Below are 19,945 nucleotides of genomic sequence, written 5' to 3'. Positions count from 1 at the left end.
GGTTATACTGTCTCCTAATGTGACTCATTTTCAAATGAAAAGTGTCTGGAAATATTTTTCTAGACTGAAGGTTATACAAATGCAAGTGCCTCTTGTGGTATGAATAAACCTAGCCCATGGGGTGTGTTGGGGGTGGGGGGGGGGGGGGGGGGGGGGGGTGGAATGGAGGGATAAGAATCAGCCACAAAACCAACCGGAGTTCACGAATCGGTGACCCCACCCCCCGCTCACCCAGTGAGGAAGTACAGAAGTGCACACATCATGCAAAGGTGGGCGGTACAGTAGCACAGTGGTTAGCACAGTTGCTTCACAGCTCCAGGGTCCCAGGTTCGATTCCCCGCTGGGTCACTGTCTGTGCGACGTCTGCACGTTCTCCCCGTGTCTGCGTGGGTTTCCTCCGGGTGCTCCGGTTTCCTCCCACAGTCCAAAGATGTGCAGGTTAGGTGGATTGGCCATGCTAAATTGCTCCTTAGTATCCCAAAAAGGTTAGTTGGGATTAAGGGGATAGATTATCATAGATTATCATAGAATGTACAGTGCAGAAGGAGGCCATTCGGCCCATCGCGTCTGCACCAACTCTTGGAAAGAGCACCCTACCCAAGGTCAACACCTCCACCCTATCCCCATAACCCAGTAACCCCACCCAACACTAAGGGCAATTTTGGACATAAGGGCAATTTATCATGGCCAATCCACCTAACCTGCACATCTTTGGACTGTGGGAGGAAACCGGAACACCCGGAGGAAACCCACGTACACACGGGGAGAACGTGCAGACTCCGCACAGACAGTGACCCAAGCCGGAATCGAACCTGAGACCCTGGAACTGTGAAGCAATTGTGCTATCCACAATGCTACCGTGCTGCCCTAAAGGGTGGAGGTGTGGGCTTGGGTAGGGTGCTCTTTGCAAGGGCCAGCGCTAGACTCAGTGGGCCAAATGGCCTCCTTCTGCACTGTAAATTCTATGATTCTATGATGCCCTCACAGTCAAACAGCTGCTTGGCACTAACTGATGTGGGTGGGGGAAAGGAGCATTTGAGCCAGGTGGTGGAGGGGATGTCAACACCCCGGGAACCATATCATGGTGAGTGATGGCATCATTGCGAGGGCCTTGGGGAGGGTGAGAGAGAGAAAGAGAGAGAGAGAGTGAGAAACAGAAGGGGGGAGGGATGAAAGTGAAAAGGGGTTGAACTTTTGACACACGCAATCTAACATTAAAGAAGCATTTGACTTGTGACACAACGTCTGGTATTCTGGTGCAAAGGAAGGTTCCGGAATACCTACGTTTGGTGCAATTGGTTTCCAACTTTTATTAATAAAATCTATTCAAAAGGATTCTCTCTCTCTTCAAAAATAAACTATGTATAAATCTTCTCATGAATACCACAAGGTGACTGACTCAAACCCACCAGATTTTAATTAGTCTTTCACTGACTACGTACGTATTTCAGAGAAAGTATTACTAATGCGGTATAGAAAAAGCAATGAACCCACGCAAGATTAATTTTAGCTGTGAGGGTGCGGGGGAGTATTTGTAGAATACGTATACCTTCATACAATCAGTGACAGATTCACCCAGAGCAAGTTAAAAGAATGCATTTGCATTTCTATAGCACCTTTCATGAGTTCAGGATGTCCCAAAGCACTCTACAGCCAACCTCTAAAGTGTGGTCAACGCTGTAATGCAGGACATGTGCGCCAACCAATTAGTACGCAGCCAGCTCCCACAGACAATCGATGTGAACAAAGAAATGTACAGCACAGGAACAGGCCCTTCAGCCCTCCAAGCCCGTGCCGACCATGCTGCCCGTCTAAACTAAAATCTTCTACACGTCCGGGGTCCGTATCCCTCTATTCCCATCCTATTCATGTATTTGTCAATGTGCCCCTTAAACGTGACTATCGTCCCTGCTTCCACCACCTCCTCCGGCAGCGAGTTCCAGGCACCCACTACCCTCTGCGTAAAAAACTTGCCTCGCGCATCGCCTCTGAACCTTGCCCCTCGCACCTTAAACCTATGCCCCCTAGTAATTGACCCCTCTACCCTGGGGAAAAGCCTCTGACTATCCACCCTGTCTATGCCCCTCATCATTTTGTAGACCTCTATCAGGTCGCCCCTCAACCTCCTTCGTTCCAGTGAGAACAAACCAAGTTTATTCAACCTCTCCTTATAACTAATGCCCTCCATACCAGGCAACATCCTGGTAAATCTCTTCTGCGCCCTCTCTAAAGCCTCCACATCCTTCTGGTAGTGTGGCGACCAGAATTGAACACTATACTCCAAGTGTGGCCTAACTAAGGTTCTATTCAGCTGCAACATGACTTGCTAAGTTTTATACTCAATGCCCCGGCTAATGAAGGCAAGCATGCCGTATGCCTTCTTGACTACCTTCTCCACCTGTGTTGCCCCTTTCAGTGACCTGTGGACCTGTACACCTAGATCTCTCCGACTGTCAATACTCTTGAGGGTTCTATCATTTACTGTGTATTCCCTACCCGCATTAGACCTTCCAAAATGCATTACCTCACATTTGTCCGGATTAAACTCCATCTGCCATCTCTCCGCCCAAGTCTCCAAACAATCTAAATCCTGCTGTATCCTCTGACAGTCCTCATCGCTATCCGCAATTCCACCAACCTTTGTGTCGTCTGCAAACTTACTAATCAGACCATGTGGTAGTTTTTATGATGGGTTAAATGTTGGCCAGGGTGCTGTGGAGAACTCACCTGCTCGTGTTCAGAATAGTGACCTTGGGGGTCCCTTAGGTCCACCAGGGAGGGGAAAATGGGGTCTTGTTTCAGCATCTCAGCGAGGCACACAAATATAAGAGATAAGAGGCCATTCAGCCCTTCTAGTCTGAAACCCCGTTCAAATAGATCATGGATGATCTGACTGTAGCCTCAATTCTATTTTCCTTCCTCCCCCCCCCCCCCCCCCCCCAATCCCCTTTGACTCCCTTGTCAGCGAAGAGTCTACCTACCTCCACCTTAAAGATATCCAAATGAGCCAACGTCACCACGCTCTCTGGGGACGGGAATTCCACTGGTTTAGCTCAGTGGGCTAGACAGCTGGTTTGTGATGCAGAACAAGGCCAGCAGCGCGGGTTCAATTCCCGTACCGGCTGAGAATTCTGAATTCTCCCTCTGTGTACCCGAACAGGCGCCGGAATGTGGCGACTAGGGGCTTTTCACAGTAACATCATTGCAGTGTAACGCAAGCCTACTTGTGACAATAAAAGGTTATTATTAACCATTAAATCTGTATTTTGGGACATAGCAGTGACAATCATGTAAACGCTAGCTCCATGTAGTGGCCACAATGCATGATGGGATTTAGGCTAGCTAACGTGCCCATGTTTTTGAGACACAGGAGATGTGTGGTCAGCAGATTACTGGTAAACGCACGTTTTTATCAGTGGGCTCCAATATCCTCTGGAACAATCCATGGAGTGAAAAGGAAACCACTTCCGATATCCTGTCCCTCTGAATCAATCCATGGAGTAAACAGGATGACAGTTCTGCCATCGTCATAGAATCATCATAGAATTTACAGTGAAGGAGGCCATTCGGCCCATCGAGTCTGCACCGGCCCTTTTGAAAGAGCACCCTACGCAAGCCCACACCTCCACCCTATCCCCATGACCCAGTAACCCCACCCAACACTAAGGGCAATTTTGGACACTAAGGGCAATTTATCACGGCCAATCCACCTAACCTGCACATCTTTGGACTGTGGTTGGAAACCGGAGCACCCGGCGGAAACCCACGCACACACGGGGAGAACGTGCAGACTCCACACAGACTGTGACCCAAGCCAGAATCAAACCTGGCACCCTGGAGCTGTGAAGCCACTGTGCTAACCACCATGCTACCGTGCTGCCCCCATGCTACCTATGAATATTGTCCCTCATGAACAATGGGTGGGCAGGATGTTAGGATGGGGAAAACAACCTAAGCTTGACATAAAACCTTTGGTAAACAACAGGTAACAGGATGAGGCTCAGTCATGGGATGATCGCAATTTTATTGGATAAAGTTTGAATGTGACAGCTTCAGGGATTGGATCAGTTACCAGTGGCGTACCGCAGGGATCATTTCTGGGTCCTCTGCTGTTTGTGATTTTCATTAATGACTTGGATGAGGGAGTTGAAGGGTGGGTCAGTAAATTTGCAGACGATACGAAGATTGGTGGAGTTGTGGATAGTAAGGAGGGCTGTTGTCGGCTGCAAAGAGACATAGATAGGATGCAGAGCTGGGCTGAGAAGTGGCAGATGGAGTTTAACCCTGAAAAGTGTGAGGTTGTCCATTTTGGAAGGACAAATATGAATGCGGAATACAGGGTTAACGGTAGGGTTCTTGGCAATGTGAAGGAGCAGAGAGATCTTGGAGTCTATGTTCATAGATCTTTGAAAGTTGCCACTCAAGTGGATAGAGCTGTGAAGAAGGCCTATGGTGTGCTAGCGTTCATTAGCAGAGGGATTGAATTTAAGAGCCGTGAGGTGATGATGCAGCTGTACAAAACTTTGGTAAGGCCACATTTGGAGTATAGTGTGCAGTTCTGGTCGCTTCATTTTAGGAAGGACGTGGAAGCTTTGGATAAGGTGCAAAGGAGATTTACCAGGATGTTGCCTGGAATGGAGAGTAGGTCTTACAAGGAAAGGTTGAGGGTGCTAGGCCTTTTCTCATTAGAACGGAGAAGGATGAGGGGAGACTTGATCGAGGTTTATAAGATGATCAGGGGAATACATAGAGTAGACAGTCAGAGACCTTTTTCCCCGGGTGGAACAAACCATTACAAGGGGACATAAATTTAAGGTGAAAGGTGGAAGATATAGGAGGGATATCAGAGGTAGGTTCTTTACCCAGAGAGTAGTGGGGGCATGGAATGCACTGCCTGTGGAAGTAGTTGAGTCGGAAACATTAGGGACCTTAATGCGGCTATTGGATAGGTACATGGATTACAGAAGAATGATGGGGTGTAGATTAATTTGTTCTCAATCTAGGACAAACGTTTGGCACAACATCGTGGCCCCAGCACCCGGCTGAATCCTCTGCTCCGGAGACTCTTCCCCTTCGCCCGGGATCTCAGCGTGGATGTAAATGTTGTAATGTGAAATTACAGCAGTCACCCCGTCCTGATCCTCAAACGGGGGGGGAGACCATGCCCGACTGACCACCCACCCACCGCTCAGAAACTGGGGGGAGACCATCCCCCGACTGACCACCCACCCACCGCTCAGAAACTGATGGTCTCCCCCCAGTTTCTGAGCAGTGGGTGGGTGGTCAGTTGGGGGATGGTCTCCCCCAGGTTTCTGAGCGGCGGGTGGGTGGTCAGTTGGGGGATGGTCTCCCCCCAGTTTCTGAGCGGTGGGTGGGTGGTCAGTTGGGGGATGGTCTCCCCCCAGTTTCTGAGCGGTGGGTGGGTGGTCAGTTGGGGGATGGTCTCCCCCCAGTTTCTGAGCGGTGGGTGGGTGGTCAGTCGGGGGATGGTCTCCCCCCAGTTTCTGAGCGGTGGGTGGGTGGTCAGTTGAGGGATGGTCTCCCCCCAGTTTCTGAGCGGTGGGTGGGTGGTCAGTCGGGGGATGGTCTCCCCCAGGTTTCTGAGCGGTGGGTGGGTGGTCAGTCGGGGGATGGTCTCCCCCCAGTTTCTGAGTGGCGGGTGGGTGGTCAGTCGGGGGATGGTCTCCCCCAGGTTTCTGAGCGGTGGGTGGGTGGTCAGTGGGGGGATGGTCTCCCCCCCAGTCTCTGAGCGGCCGGTGGGTGGTCAGTCGGGGGATGGTCTCCCCCCAGTTTGAGGATCAGGACGGGGTGACTGCTGTAATTTCACATTACAACATTTACATCCACGTTGAGATCCCGGGTGAAGGGGGAGAGTCTCGGAGTAGAGGATTCAGCCGGGTGCTGGGGCACCCTGACTGCCCAGACACCCGTCACCCGCCTCGGAAAGTGGGCGAGAGGCTTCAGCGCCCAAATAAGATGCAACCGGAAGCAGCCCCAGAGCTGCAAACACGGAAAGTAGGAAATAAATATCCTCGCAAATTAGAGCGTTAGTCATCAACAATTCTTCCTGATGACTCATTCTCGCCACAGACCACTGACAGCTTTTAATGAAACAACTCGCTCACCTCCCAGCGTCTGCACACAATATGCACTTTGAAAGAAAATACTCTTGCATTTCATTAATTTTTTTTTTTTTAAAAACACTAAGAAACTATTTGAAATGTCCTCCTTAAAAAGAAAAGCATCCTCAATTTCCAGAGCCTGTGGAAAGGGCGGCACGGTAGCACAGTGGATAGCACTGTTGCTTCACAGCTCCAGGGTCCCAGGTTCGATTCCCGGCTTGGGTCACTGTCTGTGCGGAGTCTGCACGTTCTCCCCGTGTCTGCGTGGGTTTCCTCCGGGTGCTCCGGTTTCCTCCCACAGTCCAAAGATGTGCAGGTTAGGTGGATTGGCCATGATAAATTGCCCTTAGTGTCCAAAATTGCCCTTAGTGTTGGGTGGGGTTACTGGGTAATGGGGAGAGGGTGGAGGTGTTGGGCTTGGGTAGGGTGCTCTTTCCAAGAGCCAGTGTAGACTCAATGGGCCGAATGGCCTCCTTCTGCACTGTAAATTCTATGATTCACAGCGCCAGGGTCCCAGGTTCGATTCCCCGCTGAGTCACTGTCTGTGCGGAGTCTGCACGCTCTCCCCGTGTCTGCGTGGGTTTCCTCCGGGTGCTCCGGTTTCCCCCCACAAGTCCCGAAAGACGTGCTTGTTGGGTGAATTGGACATTCTGAATTCTCCCTCAGTGTACCCGAACAGGCGCCGGAGTGTGGCGACTAGGGGCTTTTCACTGTAACGTCATTGCAGCGTTAATGTAAGCCTACTTGTGACAATAAAAGGTTAAATATACAAAACTGGAATTGGACCAATAATGTGGCCCAGGTTCACAGCCCAGCTGGGAGAAAACAATACACAGGGCAGCGGAATTAAGGCAGAAAATATAAATGGATAACAGAAATAAGCTCCAGATAGGTCTGGATATTGAAGTCGTTTTAGATTTACTGATTTCGGGAGGCCCTGCTGACTGGACAAGGTGAAGCTTTGTCCATCACAGTCTTTAATAGCTGTTTGACAAACATCTGTGCTCCTGGTTGCTGTCTACTTTGGCAATGCCGGGGCAGAAGAGAACAGTACACCTGTACCGTCACGGCACTGGCAGCAAACGTGGCCTTGGTTGGGAAAGGCAGAACCTGGGAGGTGGAAACGCAACGTGAAGAGTCAGTGCTCAGCAGTGGGCAATGAAAACCCACTCAGCACTGCCACTGAGTGGCCAGAGCATGCCACTGCACACAGATTCTGAAATGTCCCAACAATGACTTGTAACGTACATAGGACCGTACAGCACAGAACAGGCCCTTCGGCCCTCGATGTTGTGCCGAGCATTGTCCAACACCAAGATCAAGCTATCCCACTCCCTGTCATTCTGGTGTGCTCCATGTGCCTATCCAATAACCGCTTGAAAGTTCCTAAAGTGTCCGACTTCACTATCACAGCAGGCAGTCCATTCCACACCCTAACCACTCTCTGAGTAAAGAACCTACCTCGGACATCCCTCCTATATCTCCCACCCTGAATCTTATAGTTATGCCCCTTTGTAACAGCTACATCCACCCGAGGAAATAGTCTCTGATCGTCCACTCTATCTATCCCCCTCATCATCTTATAAACCTCTATTAAGTCACCTCTCATCCTCCTCCGCTCCAAAGAGAAAAGCCCTAGCTCCCTCAACTTTTCCTCATAAGAGCTATCCTGCAAATCAGGCAGCATCCTGGTAAATCTCCTTTGCACCCTTTCCAGTGCTTCCACATCCTTCCTATAGTGAGGTGACCAGAACTGCACACAATACTACAAATGTGGTCTCACCAGGGTCATGTATAGTTGCAGCATAACCCCGCAGCTCTTAAACTCAAGCCCCCTGTTAATAAACACGGTGGGAAAGCGCCTTGAAAAGCGGGAGGAGCGCCAACTTTGTGCGTGTATTTGGCTGCAAGATTAACTGCCAATCACGTCACACCTGTCACTAAGTGTCTACATCTCCTGTGCCAGCCTCCGCCCCTGTCTGGACTTTCACCAGCAAACACCCACATATTGTGCCTATACTAGCTCTGTACAACACCAGGTTAAAGTGCAACAGGTTTATTTGGAATCACTAGCTTTCGGAGCGTAGCTCCTTCGTCTAGTGAGTGATGCTACGCTCCGAAAGCTGGTGATTCCAAATAAACCTGTTGGGACTTTAACCTGGTGGTGTAAGACTTCTTACTGTGCCCACCCCAGTCCAACGCCGGCATCTCCACATCTTGTATACCAGCTCTAGTGTTGACTGTTCCAAAACTTTCCAGGAGCACTCTCCACGCAGGAGGAATAATCACAACCCGAGAGTTCTTTTAGGTTTTGTAACACCCATTTTGACCTTACCTTCCTGAGGTCGGGGGTCACGTAAACCCGTGCTCTGACCCTTCACCCTGTTCGGCTGCTTTTGATTGGCATCTTGTATCTCGCCGTAGCTCAGGTCGTAGCTGTTGACGTAGTCAGCAGGACGTTCTCGATCCTTGGAGTCGAGGTGGTCGGCCCTCCAGTGATGGTTCCTCTCTTGCTCCACGCTGGGCTGGAACACGTTCCCGCTCTGTTCAAACAAATAGGACCCCATTAGATCCCGTAGCTGCTTCCAGCCCCACTGCTGGTGGCTCGATGCTCCGGGGCCACTCCGACGCGGGTCGGGCATCGCGGGCACCTGCCTCCGTAACCGCGGCGGCTCGCTGTGTTGGCGGGAAGGAGGTGTGTCGGCTGGGAGAGGAGGGGTTTTTCTGGCACTCGCTTCCGTTGGGCTGTCTCGATAACCAAACTACAATATGGGGAAGAAGAAGAAAAGAGACTGAGGTTCCCCTCCATACGCAAAAGCTGATAGAACTTACCCAGACTCCTCAACAGCAAGGAGTCCAGGTGCACAGAAAAACAATCATAGACCATACTGCAATGATATGAATATATGTAGGCAAGTAAAGGGTTAAATATTACATCTCAGTGTAACACAACCACTAGAGGGCACCACAGTGTCCCACTATAAATGTGAGAACTCAGAGGATCTTGGTATCTTCCAACCAGGAGTGACTAGACAGTAGCGAATAAGAGAGATAGACCACAGCATAGTTTAGCACGTGTAGTTTAAATTAGTTAATACTTTAATATAGATTACTTGATTACAAGTTATAGTTCTGTGGAGTGTGCAAACTCAATATTAATTAATCGTTACTCAATAAATCAGTTTTGCTTTAAGTTAGAGATTGGTGGTTTCTTCAGGAACACACCATCAGACCATTCTGGATTACGAAGCAAAGAGTAGCGATATATTACCAAAGACACACACAACCCCTTGATCCGGCTCCACCATTCAATAGGATGCTGATTGATCTCAGGCTTCAAGTCCACTTTCCCGCCTTCCCCACACCCCTTAATTCCCCAAATCTACCAACCCCAGCCTGAAATATATTCGGCAGTGGAACATCCACACCACTCTGTGGCAGTGAATTCCAAAGATGCACAACCCTTTCAGTGATGAAAGCTCTCCTCATCCCAGCCCCAAATGATCGGCCATTATCCTGATACTGTGACCTCGTGTTTTAGATTCTCCGACCAACGGAAAAGAGATCTCTCAGCGCCCACTCAATCAAACCCCTTCAGAATTTTGTAGGTTTCAATGAGGTCACCTCGCATTCTTCTGAACTCCAGAGGATATGAACCCAAGTTACTCACCCTCTCATCGTAGGACAGTCCCCTCATCCCAGGGACCAACCTACTGAACCTTGGCTGTATCGCCTCCGTTACGTTATGGAACTCACGACCACAGGGAGTGGGTGAGGTTGACGGTGTTGATGTACTTAAACGGGAAGTTAGATAAACACATGTCTATCTTTTATTAATAATAATAATCGCTTATTAGAACATAGACTTATCATAGAATTTACAGTGCAGAAGGAGGCCATTCGGCCCATCGAGTCTGCACCGGCTCTTGGAAAGAGCACCCTACCCAAGGTCAACACCTCCACCCCATCCCCATAACCCAGTAACCCCACCCAACACAAAGGGCAATTTTGGACACTAAGGGCAATTTATCATGGCCAATCCACCTAACCCGCACATCTTTGGACTGTGGGAGGAAACCGGAGCACCCGGAGGAAACCCACGCACACACGGGGAGAACGTGCAGACTCCGCACAGACAGTGACCCAGCGGGGAATCGAACCTGGGAGCCTGGAGCTGTGAAGCCACAGTGCTATCCACTTGTGCCACCGCGCTGCCCAAAATATTGTCACAAATAGGCTTTAATGAAGTTACTGTGAAAAGCCCCTAGTCGCCACATTCCGGCGCCTGTTCGGGGAGGCCGGTATGGGAATTGAACCCGCGCTGCTGGCCTTGTTCTGCATTACAAGCCGGCTGTTTAGCCCACTGTGCTAAACCAGCCCCATGAAGACTACAGCTCCGCCTTCAACACCATAATCCCAGCCAAGCTCATATCAAAGCTCCAAAACCTAGGACTTGGCTCCCCACTCTGCAACTGGATCCTCGATTTTCTGACCAACAGACCACAATCAGTAAGAATGAACAACAACATCTCCACAATAATCCTCAATACTGGGGCCCCGCAAAGCTGCGTACTTAGCCCCCTACTCTACTCCCTGTACACACACGACTGCGTGGCAAAACTTGGTTCCAACTCCATCTACAAGTTTGCTGACGATACGACCAAAGTGGGGGCCGGATCTCGAATAACGATGAGGCCGAATACAGGAGGGAGATAGAGAACCTAGTGGAGTGGTGTAGCGACAACAATCTCTCCCTCAATGCCAGAAAACTAAAGAGCTGGTCATTGACTTCAGGAAGCAAAGTACTGTACACACCCCTGTCAGCATCAACGGGGCCGAGGTGGAGATGGTTAGCAGTTTCAAATTCCTAGGGGTGCACATCTCCAAAAATCTGTCCTGGTCCACCCACGTCGACGCTACCACCAAGAAAGCACAACAGCGCTTATACTCCCTCAGGAAACTAAGGAAATTCGGCATGTCCACATTGACTCTTACCAGCCTTTACAGGTGCACCATAGAAAGCATCCTATCAGGCTGCATCACAGCCTGGTATGGCAACTGCTCGGCCCAGGACCGCAAGAAACTTCAGAGAGTCGTGAACACCGCCCAGTCCATCACACGAACCTGCCTCCCATCCATTGACTCTATCTACACCTCCCGCTGCCTGGGGAAAGCGGGCAGCATAATCAAAGACTCCTCCCACCCGGCTTACTCACTCTTCCAACGTCTTCCATCGGGCAGGAGATACAGAAGTCTGAGAACACGCACAAACAGACTCAAAAACAGCTTCTTCCCCGCTGTCACCAGACTCCTAAATGACCCTCTTATGGACTGACCTCATTAACACTACACCCTGTATGCTTCATCCGATGCCTGTGCTTATGTACTTCCATTGTATATGTTGTGTTGCCCTATTATGTATTTTCTTTTATTCCCTTTTCTTCCCATGTATTTAATGATCTGTTGAGCTGCTCGCAGAAAAATACTTTTCACTGTACCTCGGTACACGTGACAATAAACAAATCCAATCCAATCCAATCCAAGAATTGGAGTAATAAAGACCAAGGTGCCAAAGTGAGGTGGAGCCAGTGGAAGTACTAATGCAAAGTGCTGAGGACCTGGAAACCTGAAAATTATCAAAATACCCAGGATGTCTGGCAGCACCTGTGGAGAGGGAAACAGAGCTAACAATCCAGGTCGTTGGTGATAGGTTAACGGGCTCTCCCCACAGATGCTGTCAGGTGTGATGGCTCTCCACGTGCCCGGGCGAGACCAGAACTAGGGACCTTGAACAAAAGACAAGTCCTTAAGAAACCTAACAGGGAATTCGGGAGAAGCTTTGGTGACAACGGCCTGTTCCTGTGCATATTTTATTGGCCTATTCTCTTTGGAGAAGGGAAGGTTGCAAGGAAATTCGATATAACGTCAGAACTAGGAGCAGGAGTCTGCAATTCAGCCCCTCGAACCCGCTCCACCATTCAATACGATCAATGGCTGATCGCCTCTCAACCTCAACTCCACATTCCTGCCTGTTCTCCACATCCCTTCAATTACTAATTAACAATCTGTCCATCTCCTCCTTAAATGACCTCTCGTTCGAGATTGCTCCACAAAGGAATACTATGTCTTTGTCTACTTTGTCAATATCTTTTATCATCTGGTGTACCTCAATTAGATCTCCCCACATCCTTCTAAACTCGAGAGAGTACAGGCCTAAACTGTTTATTGTCCCTCTTCACTCACCCGAGGAAGGAGCAGCGCTCCGAAAGCTAGTGATTCGAAACAAACCTGTTGGGACTTTAACCTGGTGTTGTAAGACTTCTTAATGTGCTCACCCCAGTCCAACGCTGGCATCTCCTCATACAACAAACCCCTCATCTCTGGAATCAACCGAGTGAACCCCCTCTGAACTGCCTCCAATGCCACTACATCCCTCCTCAAATAAGGGGACCAGAATTATGCACAATACCCCAGGTGCAGTCTTCCAAGGCCTTGCACAGTTGCAACAACACTCCCTTAGTGTTGGTTTAGGGGCTGGTTTAGCACAGTGGGCTAAATAGCTGGCTTGCAATGCAGAACAAGGCAGCAGCGCGGGTTCAATTCCCCGACCGGCCTCCCCGAACAGGCGCCGGAATGTGGCGACTAGGGGCTTCTCACAGTAACTTCATTGAAGCCTACTTGTGACAATGAGCGATTAATACCTCTATACTGTATTCCTTTAGAGGTGCCCAAACACACGGAGAGGCCGACAGAGTAGACAGGGAGGGAAGATGTTCTCAACTGTAGGAAGGATCCAGGAACCAGAGGACACCAAGTTAAGAGCCAGAGGTGCCATTTTCTTTCCTGTACGGAGTGGTTAGGTTCAGGAATGCACTGCCTGAGTGGGTAGCGGGGGGCAGGTACAATCGAGGCATTCTAAAGGAAATTGGATAATTGTCTGGAGAGAAAAGAATTGCCACAGCTGGCGGGACAACAATGGGGCATCCCCTGCAGAGAGCTAGCATGGCCATGACAGGCCGCCTTGCCTCCTCTGTGCTGCAACTGTTCCATGATTCATAAGAACCAGGAAATATCTTGCGAGTCATGATTCTAACGGAATCTGGTTTAGGAATATCGTACCCCTGTTCCATTCTCCATTCACTAGAACATCAAAGACAACTTTGTCGTCAGCAATGGATGAGGGGGGGGGGGGGGGGGGGGGGCGGAAGAGGAGAAAACAGGTAGAAAACAAAGACACAAGATGCCCCACCTTGGGAAAGAGATAGGGTTCCAACATTCCCCCTTCGAAACGGGACTCCGGATGGAGCTGGTGTTGGTTACCGTGGAGAATGAGCTGCAGGTAGCGATGGATCAGGGAGGGCGGCCATTGCTCCATTGTTGACATGGAAGCTCCCACTGGGTAAACACCTCTGCCCGCAGGCCACTGGAACCTGAAAGGAAGAATCAATAGCATCTTAACCTTAAACTAAAATCAGGTGCCAACAAAGAGATCTAGGAGTACAGGTTGATAGGTCCTTGAAGGTGGAGTCGCAGGTGGACAGGGTGGTGAAGAAGGCATTCAGCATGCTAGGTTTCATTGGTCAGAATATTGAATACAGGAGCTGGGACGTCTTGTCGAAGTTGTACAGGACATTGGTAAGACCACACATGGGATACTGTGTTCAGTTCTGGTCATCCTATTAGAGGAAGAATATTCTTAAACTAGAAAGAGTGTAGAAAAGATCTACGAGGATTTTACCAGGACTTGATGGTCTGTGTTATAAGGAGAGGCTGGATAGGCTGGGACTTTTTTCCCAGGACCGCAGGAGGCTTAGGGGTGATCTTATAGAGGTCTATAAAATAATGAGGGGCAGCGATAAGATAGATAGTCAACATCCTTTCCCAAAGGTAGAGAAGTCTAGGACTAGAGGGCAGAGGTTTAAGGTGAGAGGGGAGAGATACAAAAGAGACCAGAGGGGAAATTTCTTCACACGAAGGGTGGTGAGAATCTGGAACAGGCTGACAGAGGCAGTGGTAGAGGCGGGTTCAATTTGGTCCTTTAAAAAGCAGTTAGACAGTTACATGGGCAGGGTGGGTATAGAGGGCTATGGGCCAAATGCGGGCAAGTGGGACTAGCTTAGTGATAGAAACTGGGCGGCAGGGACAAGCTGGGCCCAAGGGCCTGTTTCCATGCTGTAAACATCTATGACTCTATGTGCAATCACCCTCTAGGTGGCACTGCAGGCTGATGAGCACATCTCATTGCTTAGCAGGGTATCATGACTGGAGCATCGGTCTATTTTTCAAAAATAATGTCAGAGGACAGCACAGCAGCACACGTGGCTAGCACTGTGGCTTCATAGCGCCAGGGTCCCAGGTTCGATTCCCTTCTGGGTCGCCATCTGCGCAGAGTCTGCACGTTCTCCCCGTGTCTGTGTGGGTTTCCTCCGGGTGCTCCGGTTTCCTCCCACAGTCCAAAGATGTGCAGGTTAGGTGGATTGGCCGTGCTAAATTGCCCTTAGTGTCCAAAAAAGGGTTAGGAGGGGTTATTGGGATAGGGTGGAAGTGGGGGCTTAAGTGGGTCGGTGCAGACACGATGGGCCGAATGGCCTCCTTCTGCACTGCATGATTTATGTCTATGTCTATGTCTAAATATTAATTATTTGCTCGTCAAACCAACAATTTTGCGATGGGATTGTATTTCAGGCACCATCAAACACGCCCAGGACAGGTACAGCACGGGGTTAAATACAGAGTAAAGCTCCCTCTACACTGCCCCCAACAAACACTCCCAGTACAGGTACAGCACGGGGTTAGATACAGAGTAAAGCTCCCTCTATACTGTCCCCATCAAACACTCGCAGGACAGGTACAGCACGGGGTTAAATACAGAGTAAAGCTCCCTCTATACTGTCCCCATCAAACACTCCCAGGACAGGTACAGCACGGGGTTAGATACAGAGTAACGCTCCCTCTACACTGTCCACATCAAACACGCCCAGGACAGGTACAGCACGGGGTTAAATACAGAGTAAAGCTCCCTCCACACTGTCCCCATCAAACACTCCCAGGACAGGTACAGCACGGGGTTAGATACAGAGTAAAGCTCCCTCTACACTGTCTCCATCAAACACTCCCAGGACAGGTACAGCACGGGATTAGATACAGAGTAAAGCTCCCTCTATACTGTCCCCATCAAACACTCCCAGGACAGGTACGGCACGGGGTTAGATACAGAGTAAAGCTCCCTCTACACTGTCCCCATCAAATACTCCCAGGACAGGTACAGCACGGGGTTAGATACAGAGTAAAGCTCCCTCTACACTATCCCCATCAAACACTCCCAGGACAGGTACAGCACGGGGTTAGATACAGAGTAAAGTTCCCTCTACACTGTCCCCATCAAACACTCCCAGGACAGGTACAGCACGGGGTTAGATACAGAGTAAAGCTCCCTCTACACTGTCCCCATCTAACACTCCCAGGACAGGTACAGCACGGGGTTAGATACAGAGTAAAGCTCCCTCTACACTGTCCCCATCAAACACTCCCAGGACAGGTACAGCACGGGGTTAGATACAGAGTAAAGCTCCCTCTACACTGTCCCCATCAAACACTCCCAGGACAGGTACAGCACGGGGTTAGATACAGAGTAAAGCTCCCTCTACACTGTCCCCATCAAACACTCCCAGGACAGGTCCAGCACGGGGTTAGAGACAGAGTAAAGCTCAACAGTAAGGATCCTATTAAGTCTTGGCTGACAAAATGAAAATAAAGCTTCATTGAGCAGGATGTTAGTTTTATGAAGTAGGAGCTGGTGTTACAGCTGAGACACCTCGGAGCAAATAATGGACCAGAAATGATTTAGACCATGAATATTCCGAGGTATTGCTGGCTTTCTCATCCTAACTGCCGATATTAGATTTGGTTTATATTATGAAGCAGATACGCCCCCCCCCCCCCCCCCCCCCCGCCCTCCTGTGTTTGCTATTCAGTGAACTGTACCTCTCATCTGCCAATGGCACTGTCAATCGCTGCTGCTTAGGGCGGAGCTTTGGGACCTTTTCCATCTCCATGGAGATCACATACTGGGTGATGTCATCTTGCCATGACAACCCTAAAAAGATGCAAGAGACACTGGAGGTCGAGTTAAACAAAAGAAACAGCCTCTGTTGAAGAAGGTTTAAATCATTTAGCATGGATTTTGGGAGAGAGAGAGAGAGAGAGATAAAAAGGTATAAAAATTTAAATCAACAGTGCAGATAAATTCATGGACATCAATATCAGAGTCACTAATAAATCCAATAGGGAGTTAGGGAGAAACCTCCTCACTCAGAGAGCGGAACCCACTACCAGAAAGGCCAAGGTGAAAAGTATAGATACAAGCTGGATACACACGAGGGATAAATGGGAAGGGGCTTAGGTCCATTGGGATTCTGTACAATGGCAGTAAAGGGGAAGGGGTTTAATCCATTGGGATTGTGTGCAACGGCAGTATAAAGGAGAAGGGGTTTAATCCATTGGGATTGTGTACAATGGCAGTAAAGGGGAAGGGGTTTAATACATTGGGATTGTGTACAATGGCAGTATAAAGGGGAAGGGCATAGCCCTCCTGAACCGAGTGTCTCGCTTGGCCATTGCTGTGGGTCTGGAGTCACGTGTAGGCCAGACCGGGTAAGGACGGCAGATTTCCTTCCCTAAAGGACATGAGTGAACCTGATGGGGTTTCCAGCAATCGATGATAATGTCATGGATTATAGTCACTGACAGACGACTAGATTTACATTCCAAATCTTATTAATTGAATTCAGATTCCACCAGTTGCTCTGGTGGGACGTGAACTCATGTCCCCAGAGCTTTAGTGTGGGCTTCTGGATCACTATCCCGGCGACATTCCCACTAGGCCACCATATCCTCTATATGTGCCCCTTATAATTGAATGGATGGAGCAGCTTATCCTCTGTGGTCCCTACCTTGTAACATCAGCTGCTTCAATATCTCCTGTAAACGTTGTAGGACAGCAGCTGATATGTCGTACTGGGTCCTGGCTGGCACCATGACATCCTGGCAGTGCCCAAAGAGTCCATCTAAATAAAGAAAGAATGTCTTTTTAGTTTTAGTTCTGTGACTTCCCCTCGACTACCCTTCAAATGAACACAGGGAGAAACCAAAAGCATGACAACCAGAGCATCATTCACCCGTTTTAAAGGTCCATCGACAGAATGAAGTGGGAGGCTGTGTGGCGCAGTGGGAAGCTTTGCTGCCTCTGTCCCAGAAGCCCCAGTTTCGAGTCCCACTCCAGGGTTTGATGGCCAATGGACGGCACAGCGGTTAGCACTGCTGCCTCACAGCACCAGGGTCAAGGGTTCAATTCCGGCCCGCGTGGAGTTTGCACGTTCTCCCAGTGTCTGCGTGGGTTTCCTCCGGGTGCTCCGGTTTCCTCCCACAGTCCAAAGATGTGCAGGTTAGGTGGATTGGCCACCAGCAACGTTTCGGGGCTAGGGCAGGGGTCCTAGGTACAGTTCTCTCTCGGACGGTCGGTAGTGACTCGATGGGCTGAATGGCCTCCTTCTGCACCACAGGGATTCTATAGATGCAACCTGCAAAATCCTTCCAACACACCAGTGGCAGGTGGTAAGAGTGGGAGAAATTTAGCCACTTGGAAAGACAATGGGAGCCTCCACCATCTCTATTCATAGCTCCAGACTGAAACGTATATGTAAAAGTGTCAATTGCCAAAAGCAACTCAGATCCCGTCTGAACTGTAATACACCTAGCACCAAAATGAAGGAGTATTTACTCTCAATCTACAACTTACATGACTTCAGGATATCCCAAAGCCATCAACATTCAATGATGTGATATTCAAGGCTGGTTTAGCTCACTGGGCTAAATCGCTGGCTTTGAAAGCAGACCAATGCAGGCCAGCAGCACGGTTCAATTCCCGTACCAGCCTCCCCGAACAGGCGCCGGGATGTGGCGACAGTAACTTCATTTGAAGCCTACTTGTGACAATAAGCCATTTTCATTTCATTCATGTGCTTTTGAAGCACTGACGCTGTTGCGATGGTGAAGATGCCAGTCAACATATACACAGCAGGATCCCAAAGATAGCAATCATGATCACACTGGCTCTTTGAAGAAGAGTTGTCCAATTTCGCCCCAAGCCCCATAACCCTGCATTCGGGACCTTTTCCAGCACTCATCCAATTGGGTTTGAAAGTTCCCCTGGAAGGTGCTTCCTGCACACTTTCAAGATGGTCTGGTCCAGATTTTGTTCTCCGCACGAAAAGATTTCTCTTCCCCCCCCCCCCCCGCCCCATGTGCCCCATTAACTTAGTTAATTAGTTACAGACAAACAGCAGGCTAATGTTGCAATCTTTACCTTACACGCACAATCGAATAGGTCAACTCATTTACAATGAATCACAACCGTGCTGTTAAACCAGAATCCATCTTCTTGCTCTGCAATCTGTTGGCTTCAGTGTCAGGAGGATGCCCGTCGGGGACAACTCCATCTTTTAGTTTAAACCCTAGTTGCACCTCAGCTGGTGTATTATGTCCAGTACCGAGCTCCACACACTTCCGGAAGGATGCAAAGGCTTTGGAGGGGATATACTAGAATGGTACCAGGGACGAGAGACAGCATCGCACTTCACAATAACTAGATTGCAGAGCTCTGAGGTACAGAGGGATCTGCGTGTCCTGGTGCACGAATCTCAAAAAGTTAGTCTGCAGTTGCAGCAAGTGGTTAGGAAGAAAAATGGAATGTTGGTGTTTATATTCCGTTCCTCTTGCAATAAATTTTCCCAACAGCTGTACCGAACCTTGGTGAGGCCACACCGGGAATACTGTGTACAGCTTTGGCCTCTTTATTCGCAAAATGATATAATTGTGTCAGCAGCCATAACATAGAAGGCTACATACGGACCCAAGTGCTGGAAAATGGGATTAGAATAGTTAGGTGTTTAATGGCCAGCGAAGACAGGCTGGGCCAAAGAGCCTCTTTCTGCACTGTATGTCTCTATGACTAAGCGGTTCAGAGGTGGTCCACTCAACTCATCCCTGGAATGAAGAACTTAGGGGCTGTTTAGCACAGGGCTGAATCGCTGGCTTTGAAAGCAGACCAAGGCAGGCCAGCAGCACGGTTCAATTCCCGTAACAGCCTCCCCGAACAGGCGCCGGAATGTGGCGACTAGGGGCTTTTCACAGTAACTTCATTTGAAGCCTACTCGTGACAATAAGCGATTTCCATTTCATTTTTTTCATTATCTTATGGGGAAAGGTTGGACCCATGCCCACTGGAGTTGAAAAGAATGAGACGTAATTTTATGGAAACATACAAGATCCTGAGGGGAATTGACAAGGTGGACGCCGTGAGGACACGGATTAAGAATAAGTTGGAGCTGAGGAGAATTTCTTTTCCCTCGAGCATGGTTGGTGTGCTGAACTCTGTACGCCAGAGAGCCGCAGAAGCCGAGGAGGGTCATCTAGTATATTCAAGGCCGATTTTGACAGATTTTTCATCGACAGGAGTCATAAGTTCATAAGATATAGGAGCAGAATTAGGCCATTCGGCCCATCAAGTCTGCTCCACCATTCTATCATGGCTCCCTCATCCGCTACCTACAACGTTGCAGACCTGGATTGCAAAATCAGGGTAGCACAGTGGTTAGCACTGTTGCTTCAGAGCTCCAGGGTCCCGGGTTCGATTCCAGCTTGGGTCACTGTCTGTGCGGAGTCTGCACGTTCTCCCCGTGTGTGCGTGGGTTTCCTCCGGGTGCTCCGGTTTCCTCCCACAGTCCAAAGATGGCCTCCTTCTGCACTGTAAATTCTATGATTCT

The 19,945-nt window shown here is 49.4% G+C and overlaps 1 protein-coding gene across 1 annotated transcript in view; it reads right to left on the bottom strand.

Moving 5' to 3' along the window:
• The window catches only part of slco5a1b (solute carrier organic anion transporter family member 5A1b), a 91,945-nt gene that overhangs the window by 1,147 nt on the left and 70,853 nt on the right, over nt 1-19,945 (bottom strand). Inside the window, exons 3-6 of the mRNA XM_072468167.1 lie at nt 17,075-17,188; nt 16,107-16,218; nt 13,372-13,552; nt 8,458-8,884 (exon numbers count right to left, since the gene is read on the bottom strand). Of these exons, the coding sequence (XP_072324268.1) occupies nt 8,458-8,884; nt 13,372-13,552; nt 16,107-16,218; nt 17,075-17,188 (834 nt within the window). The remainder of the gene's footprint in view (nt 1-8,457; nt 8,885-13,371; nt 13,553-16,106; nt 16,219-17,074; nt 17,189-19,945) is intronic.

This window comes from Scyliorhinus torazame, chromosome 2 (genome assembly GCF_047496885.1).
Source record: "Scyliorhinus torazame isolate Kashiwa2021f chromosome 2, sScyTor2.1, whole genome shotgun sequence".
NCBI lineage: Eukaryota > Metazoa > Chordata > Chondrichthyes > Carcharhiniformes > Scyliorhinidae > Scyliorhinus > Scyliorhinus torazame.
This window is presented reverse-complemented; position numbering and strand designations above follow the sequence as displayed.